This window comes from Limulus polyphemus, unplaced genomic scaffold (assembly GCF_000517525.1).
Source record: "Limulus polyphemus unplaced genomic scaffold, Limulus_polyphemus-2.1.2 Scaffold1061, whole genome shotgun sequence".
In the NCBI taxonomy this organism is placed as follows: Eukaryota; Metazoa; Arthropoda; class Merostomata; order Xiphosura; family Limulidae; genus Limulus; species Limulus polyphemus.
In genome coordinates this window covers 646-14,931 of record NW_013666671.1, presented here as the reverse complement: position 1 = coordinate 14,931, position 14,286 = coordinate 646, and the positions used below count along the sequence as shown (strand labels likewise).

The 14,286-nt window shown below is 34.9% G+C and overlaps 1 protein-coding gene and 1 non-coding gene across 2 annotated transcripts in view; both read right to left on the bottom strand.

The window, feature by feature from the left end:
* Nucleotides 1-509, bottom strand: part of LOC106461932 (tRNA methyltransferase 10 homolog B-like) — a gene marked incomplete at its 5' end in the record, with an annotated part of 133,364 nt that extends 132,855 nt beyond the window's left edge. Inside the window, one exon of the mRNA XM_022389036.1 lies at nt 357-509. Coding sequence (XP_022244744.1) covers nt 357-509 — 153 coding nt within the window. The remainder of the gene's footprint in view (nt 1-356) is intronic.
* Nucleotides 510-13,335: 12,826 nt separating this feature from the next.
* Trnag-gcc lies at nt 13,336-13,406 on the bottom strand. Its single transcript has one exon. It is a non-coding gene; the product is annotated as a tRNA-Gly (tRNA).
* Between the last annotated feature and the right edge of the window lie 880 nt (nt 13,407-14,286).

Genomic DNA, 14,286 nt, shown 5'->3' with positions numbered 1-14,286 from the left:
GGAGAATGTTTACACGTTGTTATAAATATAACTTTTGGGGATTTCCAACAGTATGCTAATAAATAAATGATTATAGCAGTCAGCTAAATTAAATGCAAATTTTGAGAGAAAACTGAACAGTTACACTAAATTTCTACAAATCTATCAGTAACGAATGGTATTTATATCTTAAAAAATACTCTAGGGTTCATTATATTTCCACACACGTGTCTCTGTGGGTAGAATATCCTGAGTAAAGAAATATTTCCAAAATGTCATCATAGTTGTGTATTCCCACAAATATTCTGACAATGCTTTATATCCAAGAGAAAGAAATAACACTGTTAGATGCAATACATACACCCATTAAAACTTACCACGTAGTTTGCGAATCCTTGATTCTTTTCACAGCAAATTCTGTACAGACTGCTTTCCTGTGAAAAATTCGCAAAGAATACATGCAGAGGGCGCTGGCTGTGTCTGTTGGAGCCGTACAACCTTCTTAGTTGTGACGACAGTTTGTGAAGTTCCTAATAAAAATAGTTATAAATAGTAAAAATATAGTTATTTATTTTTGTATTTTTATATTTATTATTTTATATACGTATGTTAGAATAGAGTTCAAACTCTGAAAGACTTACAAGATCAAGAAAATGTTTAAGAATTTGAATCTAAAAAGGCCATTAATCCATACTTTTGGAAATATATTTAACATACAACACAAAAAGTAAAATTTTTCAAACTCACTATTACTATTAAACTATATATATAAATATCGCCAATAGAGGCATTTTTTCATTGAAATATTCTGCGTTCGAAAATGAAATGTTAAGAAATAGGAAATGTTAGGTGCCTGCAGATGGTTTTGTCACGTGTGATAATTATAATTTTGTGCTCCTCTAATTTGTGATAAGAATATTGTTATTTATATTAGGGTGTAAGAAACAAGGTTTGTCCTAGATGAAAATTTCGAGAATAACATTAGTTTTTGGGGTGTTATTGGCAAAAACACTTCTAACAAACCGAAAACTAGAAAATACTAATCATGTCTGCTATTTTTTTTTACATGCCTAATACATTTAAAAGAACAGTTTTTCAACAAATATTAAGCGTCCAAACAAAGTGAGCGACATATTTATCAATGACATAGGAATAAAAGACTAGTACGTTTGCCAAACGCCCTCTTGTTTTCTCTTGTTGAAATACTAAAATGAACTGAATGAAAAGCAGGCGTAATGTTCACTTTACTCTCGAATTACATATACGTATATATATATATATAGATATATAATTAAATGTGATTTAATAACAATATATATATATATAGTGCAGTGAGAGATAATAAACACTTCTAAATACGACTTAGACTTTGACAGATCAAATTATAAATTTTCAAAATACTGTATGTTGATTTAAATTCCATCTTTGCAACATCACAGAATGGAGTTTAAATCAACATACAGGTGGACAATTTCTGGACACAGAAAAGCTTACTTGATATTTGAGATATTTCAATATGTTAGCTCTTGAAATGACGAAAAAAAAATCATAAGCAACAAAATTCAAAGTTCGCGGCCCGTTACTACAAAACGCGCCCCGCACTTTGAAGTAGTGGGTGTGTCATAAAGTATGTCGGTCAAACCCCACTATTCAAATCAGGCTAGAACATTAAATCAGTTGGCGATGTGTGCTGTTGGCTAGTTGAATTCTCTATAGTGTATCATTTCAAAATTAGGGACAGTTATGCACAGATAGCCTTTGAGTAGCTTTGCGCGAAAATTATAGAATACGCAAATAAGCAATCCATGCGACAAACACAGGAAAGAAATGTTTAGGAACTATATTTTGACACTGTTTCATTACGTAGATAGTGTGATGCCATTAAAATTGATCACTTTTGGGAAAGGTATGTACCACTGCTACCACAGTACCAGCCCTTTCCAATGTAAAATACTCATGCTCATATCACAAAGATGCGTTCAAACTGGGGACTTAGAATTTCTAAAACTGAATTATCTCTTGTAATTAATAACATTAGAAAACAAAATAATATGGTTAAACTTTGGCCACCAGGACCATCCAGAAAAAGACCTGCAACAAGTCGTAACCCAGCTGTGGTAGGCAGAGTGTGGCGTCTTGTAACAGATGGTTGCCCTAAAGGACAGCGTTAAGGCTACGGATTTAACTAAATTGCAAACAACGTTACAGATGATAATCGACGAACACAACGGCCAGTGGTAAAAGCTATCCACAGGCAACAGTATGGCAACATAATCAAGAATAATTCCCATCTGGAAACTAGACCAATAGGGTATGGGTTCACCAAGATAAGGTTTCCAGTCATACGTCCTGTTCAACCGTAGAATACGTTAACCAGCTGGAGAATGCAACGGATATTCCATTTACTGCATTCAAAGGCATACCGGTCAAGACGTCAGACCTATGGATTTCCCATCGGATTGTTGAAACGGACGCTGAAAAACTGCCGTCCACGTGCACTAAACAAATTATGGCAATCGAGCATAGAATGATATGTATGACTTGCCTTACAACGAAACCTCTGGCAATAGAAACTGCGCAACGGAGCGTGGTGATCAAATAGAGCATGACAAAACGTTGCGACATGAACTGTAACGTCGTGGTGAGGTTCCAAAATCGTTTTAATATAACGTACTTAACCTCTGTTTATGGGCATATTGCGTAAATTTAAGATTAAAATCCGAAAGGATAAGCTGTTTTCAAAAGCAATTATTTACACATCTTTAACTAATCGTTTGAGAAAAAAATTATCTGGTTCCTTTGGATTGTTTGAAGTTATGCACAAAGCTACACAATGGGCTATCTGTGCTCTGCCCACCACGGGTATCGAAACCCGGTTTTTAGCGTTGTAAGTCCGCAGACATACCGCTGTGCCACTGGCGGGGGGCGGTTCCTTCTGAAGAATATAAAATTTAACTTTTTTTACACAATATATTATTAGTGGGCTTGTATTGAAACATACAGGAATATATCTGTTCTACGCATTACCCATAAATAACACATCGCTTATATACATTTCTTTTTTCTAAGGGCATATCTTCTTATCGTATTTACAAGTTAAAAATATATATTTCAATATGTCTATAACATATTGGCTGTGTATAGTAAACTAACAAAGTTTAATGACAAATTTGTACAAATGTAATGTGCACGCCAATAACTCTCTCGTATTTACGCAATTCGAATCCACTCCCGGTGGACCTCTTTTTTTTTTTATCTTTCCTGTGTATGATTGGCTCGTTGCGACATGAACTCTTTGCATATGCTATGCTTAAAGGAAGTATATTATTTCACTATCTATATTTTTAAGCTCACACATTTGCACATCATGGCTTTCGTGGATACTTTCATTATTAACCATTTTCTCTATCACTAGAACCTTTCTGTGTACTTTTCGTTTGTTTTATTTGTTTCGGACAAAACTACACAATGAGTATCTACGCTAACTGTTCTTAAATTTTAACTTGTTAGAGCGAAGCTAGTTAGTCAACAGCACCTACTGTGATGTTCACCAATCAAACAGTGGGATTTGACTGCCACTCTTATCGCACCCATGGCCATTGCGGGAGGCAATTTTGCAGTAACGGTACACGAACCACGGACTTTCGGGTTCACTGCACAGCAAGCTAACCACTAGGCCCGCTTTCTGTACATCACACTTTGAGTATATTAGCAACACGTATAAAATGAAAATAAATACGCTCAAAAAGTTTGTGTTCAATCTCTTGTTACAAATCATCGTAATTCTTATTAGAATAAAAAATGCTTAAATATTGTTTTCATGAAAATGAAATATTTTCTGTTAGTTTAAGCTTAATTTATTCACTGTTACGAGGAATAACAGTGCATAAAACTCAAAATTTCACTCGCTAGTCTTACGTATTCAATGAACTTCCTAGTGTTTATCGTTAATCACAAAGCTACCCAATGAGCTATCTGTGTTCTGCCCCCGCTGGTATCGAAACCAAAGTTTTAGCGTTATAAGCTCTCAAAGTTATCACTGAACCACCGGGATACTTCCAGCGTTTACATTTTGATATATATATATATATATATATATAACCTAAGTTCCGCGTTCACGTACACTAATAAAAAAATGATCATCGAATATATCTCCAGAGTTTCTTACTTACGTGGAAAGTTTCATAAAAAATTTACGTTTATCAAGAATTGTAACTTATAAAAGAGCCTATCAGAATCAGAGATGGAACTGGTATTATCATTTTTTCTGTATTATATATTATTACTTCTAAAGTACACATCAATAAATCATCCAAGACTATGTACCTTATGTTAGATGGGATAATATTTGTTTTTTCTCAAAAACTACTTTAGCTTTGTTCATGAAATTCTTAAGATGACTTCCTGTAGCAATTTTATATCGGTTTACTTTTAAAACTAAACTCAGATTAACTTCAAGTCAGAGTTTCGCGTTTTCATTTTGGATTTTGGATCAATAGGATTTATTTTCTTAATTAATAATTTGCCATACCGAGTTACAAACTGTTTTTATTCCATGTCAACCTCCAATAACTTTCTCAAAACTGTAATTCAAAATATGATTAAAGCGAAAGAGATATTTGAAGCTTGTTTGGTTGTTGTTAAGCGCAGACCTATACAATTGATGGGCTATCTGTGCTTTGCCCACTGCAGGTATCGAAACTCTCTTTTTTTGGGGGGGTCATAAGCCCTCATACTTACTGCTGAGCCACCTAGGGGCAAGAGATTTGAAGATATATAAGAAATTACTATTTGACGATGTGAAAAATTTAGTTTACTATTTATTTTATAAACGGTTTCTGCTTATAGATTTCTAATCATAGAAGAAGACAACGCAAGATGAATGATATAAAAATGTTTGTTTAAACGGGTTTTTCTCTTTAAATTCCAACATGCAAAACTGTGGATGATAAATCAAAAATAAAACCTTTATTATATAGTATATAGCTATTGTGTTGAGTGTCATGTTTGAGACAACAGGAAATTTTCAACCTCAATACCACCAAGCGTAGACTAAACGGTAGGACAGAGAGAGACTCCCAAGGTTCTTATATAGCTGTCTCTAACTATTCATGAGATGGATGATAGCCAGCCAGCAGCATCCGCCGTCACCAGGGCTTTGTTCAATTCTTGGAACCGAATAACAGGATCGACTGTTACTCTTGTAACGCGTCCACGGATAGAAGTCCAGGGCGTGTCCACGGGCAACAAGTCCGAACCTTAGTCTGATACGCTAACCACTAGATTTTTATTGCGAGGAGTAACTGACACTGACCACATTTTTGACCTCTATAAAATCGATGTGAGTGAATATGATAGAAAGTAAATCATGTTAATCTTCTTATTTATAATCAATTTACATAGAGTTTCACAGTGTGTTGTTGTTTGTAGTCAAGCACAAAGCTACACAATGGGCTATCTGTGCTCTGCCCACTACAAGTATCGAGGCCCGGTTTCTAGCAGTGTAAGTCCGCAGACATACCGCTGTGCCACTGTGTGACATTCTTTAGATGAGCTAATAACAGCCGATACACCTCCTTAAAAATAGCTTACAGCTAAGCATGATATGCATCGCTTGTATAACATGTGGTAATACATGTTATATCACAATTACAGTTCAGTATCTTAAAGCAGTGCTTCCTAAACTGTGCGGGCCGGAATGTTTGCAATTATTAAGTAATGTAGATTTATTATCAATTTAATAAATTTTTAAAATTTGATTTATTTTCTCATTGATACACAGCATAACAGCAATTTCTGCCTGTTTTAGTCAGGGGAGAGGGGTGCCAGAAAATCTGTCATAAGGACTTATTTACATGGGACATTTGAAAGTGTGCCGCAAGGTGCAAAAATTTGGGAAGCACTGTCTTAAAGATGTTTTTCCGATTATTTTTGCTTAAATTTATTAGAAAGTGTTAATATGAATTTTTCTTAATAAAACTTTCGGGGTGTATGTCTATTGTTGATAGAAGACAGAAAAAGTTTGATATACATAACACAGTTTTAGTTTAACATAATTTAATTAACATAGTTTTAGTTTAAGAAAAGTGTATGTTTACAAAGTGACTATGGAAAGTGTGTAGTCTTCTTTAAGATAGCTTCAGGCAGTGTGGTCAATATTTCGGGAACTTTTTTTTCTTTGCGTGTGTGTTTGGATCTCTCCTGCCTTATATCATTTAACAAAAGCAGTCGACCATTTAACAAAAGCTTCACCTCTGTTTTTTCGAGGTCCGGTATGGTCAAGTGGTTGAAGACTGTTAAGTGTTATTTGTAGATATGCATAATATTATTACTTCCTCTATTTTTAAGTTACTCTTGAGTCATTGTTAAACATTTCTTCTTCAATGAAGATATGTTTACTCAATATACTCAATTCTTGACTAGGTAACGTGTAATATTTTAACAGAGTAGCCCCCCAAAAAATTTAATTCTTTTTTGATAGACTGTTTAGGCAGAGTATTCATGATAAGTACACTGGAATTGACGACAACTTCCTGTTGTAAAAATCACGAGTGTAGAGAATGACGGTTCGACTGAAATAATCAAGTTCAAATCAAAATAACTACCATAGACATACACTGACCTGAAGACGAAAGGCGGTTCAAATCAAAATAACTACCATAGACATACACTGACCTGAAGACGAAAGGCGGTTCAAATCAAAATAACTACCACAGACATACACTGACCTGAAGACGAAAGGCGGAAGACTTTCGAAACGTCGTCCTCTACACTTACGTTTTTTTTTTTTTTACAACAGGCAGTTGCCGTCCATTCCAGTGCACTTATCAAATAAATTCTTACCAAGAAATGCGTTCGATTTTCTCACTCATGGATGCCATAAAGCCGAAACTGTACGATTGTTCATTTGTTTGAATTATTGATATAAAATACGCGCAGATTTTTGTTAAAAGATTATTTGATATCATTTCTGCTATCAATATAAAAACGGCCGGAAACGTTTTTCGAAGTTACTTTAGGGAATTGAAAGTAAAACTAATTTATGACCTGTGATTCTGCAATGTAAATATTAAACCGAAAACATCACCTTATATATAAATCATACAGAAATTTAAAATACGCGTAGACAAAGAAAATATTCATGTTATGAACAAATCCTCATAATGTTTAAGCAAAATGCGATAATTTCCGGCGATAAAACTAAAAAAATAAGTAAAATAATTATCAGTTGGCTCAATAGATGTCACCCACACAACACATTTATTGGTAGAGAAAGATCACGTTTTACACTATGCAAAATGCACTGTTCTTCAACATAACTCTACTAGAAAACATAACAGACTACAAACAGAAGCTTTTCCTGTTATTGATTTGTTTCACAAACACGCAGGGGGAATCTTATATTTATTACAGGACAAAAAAAAAGACCCCCCACAGACACAAACAGAAGGAAAAAAATTCTCTGTATTGAAGTTCGCATTCTTTTGAAACTTTGTGTCTTTGGTTACTAAGTAGTGAGAAAGAGAGTTTCATCCGTTGGGGCAAAAAGTTTCAAGTCGTCGGTAGCGATATTCCCTTAAGATTAGATGTTTATTCAGAAATACTACGCATACATATATGTTATCGGAACGGCACTGTGATACTTTTCTTTTGATCTAGCATTTGAAGTCCAACCTTTGCTCTACAGTAAAGGTTTTTCTTTTTTACACAATTCTCAGTGATTCTAAGCGCGTCTCTTTATTAAGTCTCTAATCCCCAGTGCCAGTTCAGCGACATCAAACCACAGTGTGTTTTGTTGTTATTTTTTAGTAAGGTTAGAACTGCAATTAGTATATATATAGTAAAAAATCATCGTTGTTGGAGTTAACTATTTCTTTCTATCTACTTGAAATTGCAATATTTATGAAACCGCTTACGATGAATTTGAAAAGTGGAGTTTCAAATTGAGATGTTAATGTGGCAGGAAAGATGTGGAGCTATTAACAATCAGTATTATAGAGTGAAACATTACTTATTGTTGATATCGATACACCGACATGACAAGAACGATCTATTACGATTCACCAAAAACAGCAGAAAAGCATTTCGAGTGTCTGAATTTTGAGCAGCTAACTATACACATATTATGGAACGGCAGTCGCAGCTTAGTAGAACACACACGAATAAACAAAAACATGTTTCGCTCAAATCAAACATATTAATACACGATTTTTAATGCTGTCTTCGACTATCACTAATATATTTCTCTACCCCCAAGTTAAGAAAAACTAGAGCTGGGACTTTATATAATAAAGAAAATAAATATATGCAAAAACACGCTTAACACCTGCCACACGAGCATCTTGATGTGGATCCAATAAAATGAGTCATCCCCGAACGATTTGGGTTATTTTGATTAGATAAAAAGAAAACGTTTGGCACTATTTTCGCTGGACCAGACCCGTGACATGACCCGAGATCATAAGAACCAATATGGATAGGTTAACTTGTAAATGTAAAATAAAACGATGTAGCAATTAAACACACTTGAAATGTTCTAGATGTGGTTGTGAATGTGATGGTTTAAACGTAGCAATTAAGCTAAACCGTGGGACTTTCGACTAGACTAGAAGAAACAGTTGGTTAAATGATACACCAGGATTTACATAGCAATAAAATTAATTGAATGTGAACTTTAGAATAGAGGCTTCAACGACCAATTTTGTACACTGATCTCAAATCTTTATATTTACGTCGCAGAAAATAGTTTTATATGGGCTGTAAAATCTACAATGTGGCTAAAACATAACGGATGCTTAATAGGTGCATACTTTGGCTTCTGTTCTTACAATTATCAGCCCCCCTCGGCTCAGCGGTAAGACTGAGGGCTAAAAATCAGACTTAGAAACCCAATGTGGGCAAAGCGCAGATTGTCCATTGTGTACTTTTGAGCTTAACAACAAACAAAAAATATAATTAAAGTAACGTCAGTAATTCAGCCGGCAACGCCATATTGTGTATGTGCGTGTATGAACGTATAATATACATACATATATATATATATGAGAGAGAAAATAAATATATGCAAAAACACGCTTAACACCTGCCACACGAGCATCTTGATGTGGATCCAATAAAATGAGTCATCCCCGAACGATTTGGGTTATTTTGATTAGATAAAAAGAAAATGTTTGGCACTATTTTCGCTGGACCAGACCCGTGACATGACCCGAGATCATAAGAACCAATATGGATAGGTTAACTTGTAAATGTAAAATAAAAAGATGTAGCAATTAAACACACTTGAAATGTTCTAGATGTGGTTGTGAATGTGATGGTTTAAACGTAGCAATTAAGCTAAACCGTAGTCCAGGTCGGATGAGGGAAGAACTTATTCGAAGATATCCCAATCAATTTGACATACCAGATGAATCGGGGGTTCGTCAGTTGATTACTGCATTGACAGCGAAAAAAAAAAAACGGACACAATAGTATCGTTATCTTCAAAATGGGGGATTGTAATCATACATAAGAAATAATTAGTTTCAATATTTTGTGAAATTAACGACACAGTAAAGCCCAAAAATGCAGTGTTGAAGCAAAGGCACAATGCATTACAAGATGATTTCCCTAGCGATTCTCAAATTAAAAATGTTATTTCTGCAATGAAGAGTAAATATAAGAAGGATGGTATAATGTCCAGCATGGTACCACCACATAATTTCATCATGTTATATCTTAATTAATATTTAGTTTTTTCGGTTTAAAATAGATGCTGGGCTGGCTCGTGTGAGGTTATGCTGACCACCGTGTTTTTTTTTATCTCTCATTGATTACTCGTATTCCTTTGTTGTCTAATATAAATATATTGTGGATGAAAATCAACTTCAACTGATATGCATAGGGAAAAAAAACATTAACTGGACTAGTTGTTTTTTTAAATCTAAAAACGAAAGTTAAATACCACTGGTTACGTAAAACTTTCAAATGAAATTAAATCTTAAAGGCATATCGTTATAAACAATAAAAGAATAATTTTATCCGTTGAAGTTCAAATGTAATCACCTTCAACCAAAAAACTGCAGAAAGATACCAAGACGATAACAGAACCAAAGGAAATAATTCTGGGAAGTTACAAGTAAGTTAATTAAGAATAATATGTGTTAATAATAATATGAGGATTGACCGTCACTTATAATGCCCCCACGGCTGAAAGGGAGAGCATGCTTGGTGGGACGGGATTTGAACCCGCAACCCTCAAATTGCGAGTCGAGCGCCCTTACCATCTGGCCATAATATGAAAAAGAAGATGATCCCCAAGAATAGGCAGGAAACAAATTACAGCCGTATTCCTCTATATGAAGGATGTTTCTATAAACATACAGAGGATATATATATATGTAAACAACATGAAGTCAGAAGAGTATTCAGAAGGAACAGCACAATCCGATCGTAGTTGATACATACCAAACCACGGAGGGCATAAATACTATTTACAACATATTCTATAAATGTGGACGTTAATACAATGGAGAAAGAAAGAGAACAACAAAATTCAGGTTTCAGAAATATAACAATCTACAAGACTCTGTAACAATACCATTATATCTGCAGTAGTCCAGGAAGACTATACAATAAATTCACGCGATTAACTGTACTTTTATAATATGCCCACAGCTGAAAGTGTGATAAGTGTTCAGTGACATCACGTCTTGATTTGTGTTCGTTGGTTGTCGAATTTCGCGTTTACCATTCCTAATTCTGAAGAGATAGACTAAAAGGGAAGGCAGCTAGTCAACTCACCCACTGCCAACTCGTCGTCTATTCATGTAAAAGGAATGATTGGGAGCAGCTTTACCATTCCTAATTCTGAAGAGATAGACTAAAAGGGAAGGCAGCTAGTCAACATCACCCACTGCCAACTCGTCGTCTATTCATGTAAAAAGGAATGATGGGATTTGACCGTCACTCTTATAACACTCCCACGGCCCCAAAGTGCGGAGCGCAATTTTTGGCGGGAAGGGATCATTAATGGATAGCGAAAACCGTGCAAGCTCTGATATACAGTCTGTTTGTTTGTTTGAAGTTAAGCACAAAGCTACACAATGGGCTATCTGTGCTCTGCCCACCACGGTTATCGAAGTCCGCAGACATACCACTGTGCCACTGGGTGGCTTTTCTGTAGCATAACCCTGTCTACATAACACCAAACAATGTCAAAATGTAATTGTGATACGCCTCGTACCACGCGACTTTATATCAGCCGTGATTGTCATGTGACTTGATAATTTGATATTCAAAAATCGAATTAATATATCGTACTAATTCCTCTGTAATCATCAACAAACCAACTGTTAAGTGTGATGTACGCTCCGTCAACAAGTGATAAAACCCACATCATGATCAGCTGAGAAATGGCAACGATAGCTCTCATCAGATCAGTTTGTTTTAGTTTATAAAATAAGAGCTGTTTGTGTTCCTTATACAGTACAGATGCAGATGATACAATTGCACTGCAGTTCCAAGTTAAAGTAGGTGATTAATACTGAATTTGATTCTCTTCACTCTTGTAAATATCAATTGACACCAAGCTAACCAGCAAAATACCAGTAAACAACATTATGCTAAACTCAAGTTACCTAGTGGTAAGGCTTTTAAGATATTTAGTTATTTTAGTCATGGATAAATACCCTACTGTAACATTGTTTGCGAGAAAAAAATTAACTAGCATTTTCTTCGGTTGATCAGCAGTAAATTCACGAACTTTTGATGCTAAAATTTGGGATTCAATTTTCCGCGATGGACAGAGCGCATATAGCCTATTGTGTAGCTTTGTCCTTAACATGCGATTACAGCGATGTTTTCACAAAATGGAATCTCTAATCCACAGCTATTGCTCTACCATATTCTTTGGAAATTTCGCATTTATAACCAATCTGGACAAGTCGCCGACACATACCAAACATATTCAAAAAAATAAATTTATTTGTAATCGCAAATGTGGCCTGCAGTTTTCGCACAGTGCGAGGCTGTATGCAACTGCTACTAAATTTGTATTAAATGAGTTAAGAAGGTATTTTGTAGTAATTGAGTTAAGAAGGTATTTTGTAGTAATTGAGTTAAGAAGGTATTTTGTAGTAGTTGAGTTAAGAAGGTATTTTGTTGTAGTTGAGTTTAGACGGTATTTTGTAGTAAATGAGTTAAGACGGTATTTTGTAGTAAATGAGTTAAGACGGTATTTTGTAGTAGCTGAGTTAAGACGGTATTTTGTAGTAGCTGAGTTAAGAAGGTATTTTGTAGTAAATGAGTTAAGACCGCATTTTGTAGTAGTTGAGTTAAGAAGGTATTTTGTAGTAGTTGAGTTAAGACGGTATTTTGTAGTAAATGAGTTAAGACGGTATTTTGTAGTAGTTGAGTTAAGACGGTATTTTGTAGCAGTTGAGTTAAGACGGTATTTTTTAGTAAATGAGTTAAGAAAGAATTTTGTAGTAGTTGAGTTAAGACGGTATTTTGTAGTAGTTGAGTTAAGACGGTATTTTACATTTTTCTATGTTGTTTACCAATGGATATTGAGCAGAAATTCGAGGTGATATGAGAAATGTCATTACAGTGGCACAGCGGTATGTCTGCAAACTTACAACGCTAGAATCCGGGTTTCGATAGCCTATTGTGTAGCTTTGTGCTTAACAACAAACAAACAAGCAAAACTATATGTCTCTTCATAGAAAACACATCTTACAACTTAAGATTTAAAACATTATAATATTTAGCGTTATATATGTGTGTGTATACATTCAGCTTATTAACACATATTCTTCCTCAAGTTGCCTTAGCGGTGAGTCTGAAGACTTCTAATGCTAAAATTCGGATTTTGACACTCGTGATGCACAGCTCAGATTAGCCCATTGTGTAACTTTTGTGCTTAGTAAAAATAAAGAAATATATACGTTAAAAATTATGTCTAACAATATCTCATAATAATGAATTTTAAATTATATTATGCGAAGACAAGTTTACTAACGTAAATAAGTATTTTCATATCTGGGTCAGTGAAATCTCCCCCCCCCCCTCCAAATCTGACATGGTAGATACAGAACGACTTACAAAATATGCGTTTATTAGACAGATAATTAATCGTCGAAAATTCAGTGAAAATCTCTACTAAAATGTTTTTAATTCTAAGATTTAAATTTCCATTTTTACAAATGTGTAACTTGTTTCGTCACACCTGTTAATTCAACTACTTGGCATGACGGGAATGGTACTTTCTACATCTCATTTCACCTTAGGGTATTTTTGGTCAATGCTACTGATAACTTAGGTTATTGTCAAAACTCTAAATATTCTACGGTTTAGTGGTTCAAAACAAAAATTCATTGCATCGGCCGGGAATCGAACCCGGGCCACCCGCGTGGCAGGCGAGTATTCTACCACTGAACCACCGATGCTTAATGAAAGATATGGACGCATTTGTTTAGAAGTTCGATGCTGGTTTCTTATTCGGTAGAATGTTTAAGGAGAATATGATACCGTTGAAAAGTTTCTTTATGAATTGTTTGTGAACTAAGTTAGCAGTTAAACAACTGTAGGCTACAACGCAGCATGGCATATGAATTTCAAAACCAAGAAATAAAAAGATTTGTTACTCTTAATTTTGGTTTTATTTACTTTTGAAACATAACACTTTCGGAGACTACGCAAGTACATCTAGTTTCTAGATACACATTCCTGTAGTTTCAGCCTTGCGACCATATATCAATAATATCGACCGGAGTGCATAATTCTTCTCGTGATTCATGGCATGCGCACATGTGACTGAAGTCACGACAGTATAAATTTCAATGTTAAGCGTCCCTTATATGACGTAATTTTAGTGTCTACTACTGACAGACAACACACTACTATAGAGTGGTGCGAGTGGTTAAAACAGGTGAAAAACATCTGAACGTTCAAGTTACAAATCTTGCAATTATGTACAAGGTTGGGTTTGCATTTGTTTGCTCTGTTGCTGTAATGTTGAGTGGCTATTAACAATCACGATCTCCATATTTGTATAATAAAGGACAATCCCTTATTATTAACATTGTGCCTTTAGTGATGAAAAATATACATAATAATAATAGTGGATAATTAAGTAAAGTAAACATACATTAAGCAATTAATACCTAAATAGCATGTGTGTGTGTGTGTGTGGGGTTGGTGGCTTGAAATCGGGGATGGTGCCACATTACCTGGACTATGCACTGACAAACGTGATACTACAAAACTAAGCACTAGGACTGAGGAAAGGTGATTCCAAAAAGAAACAAATAAACTTTTAGTGTTGCT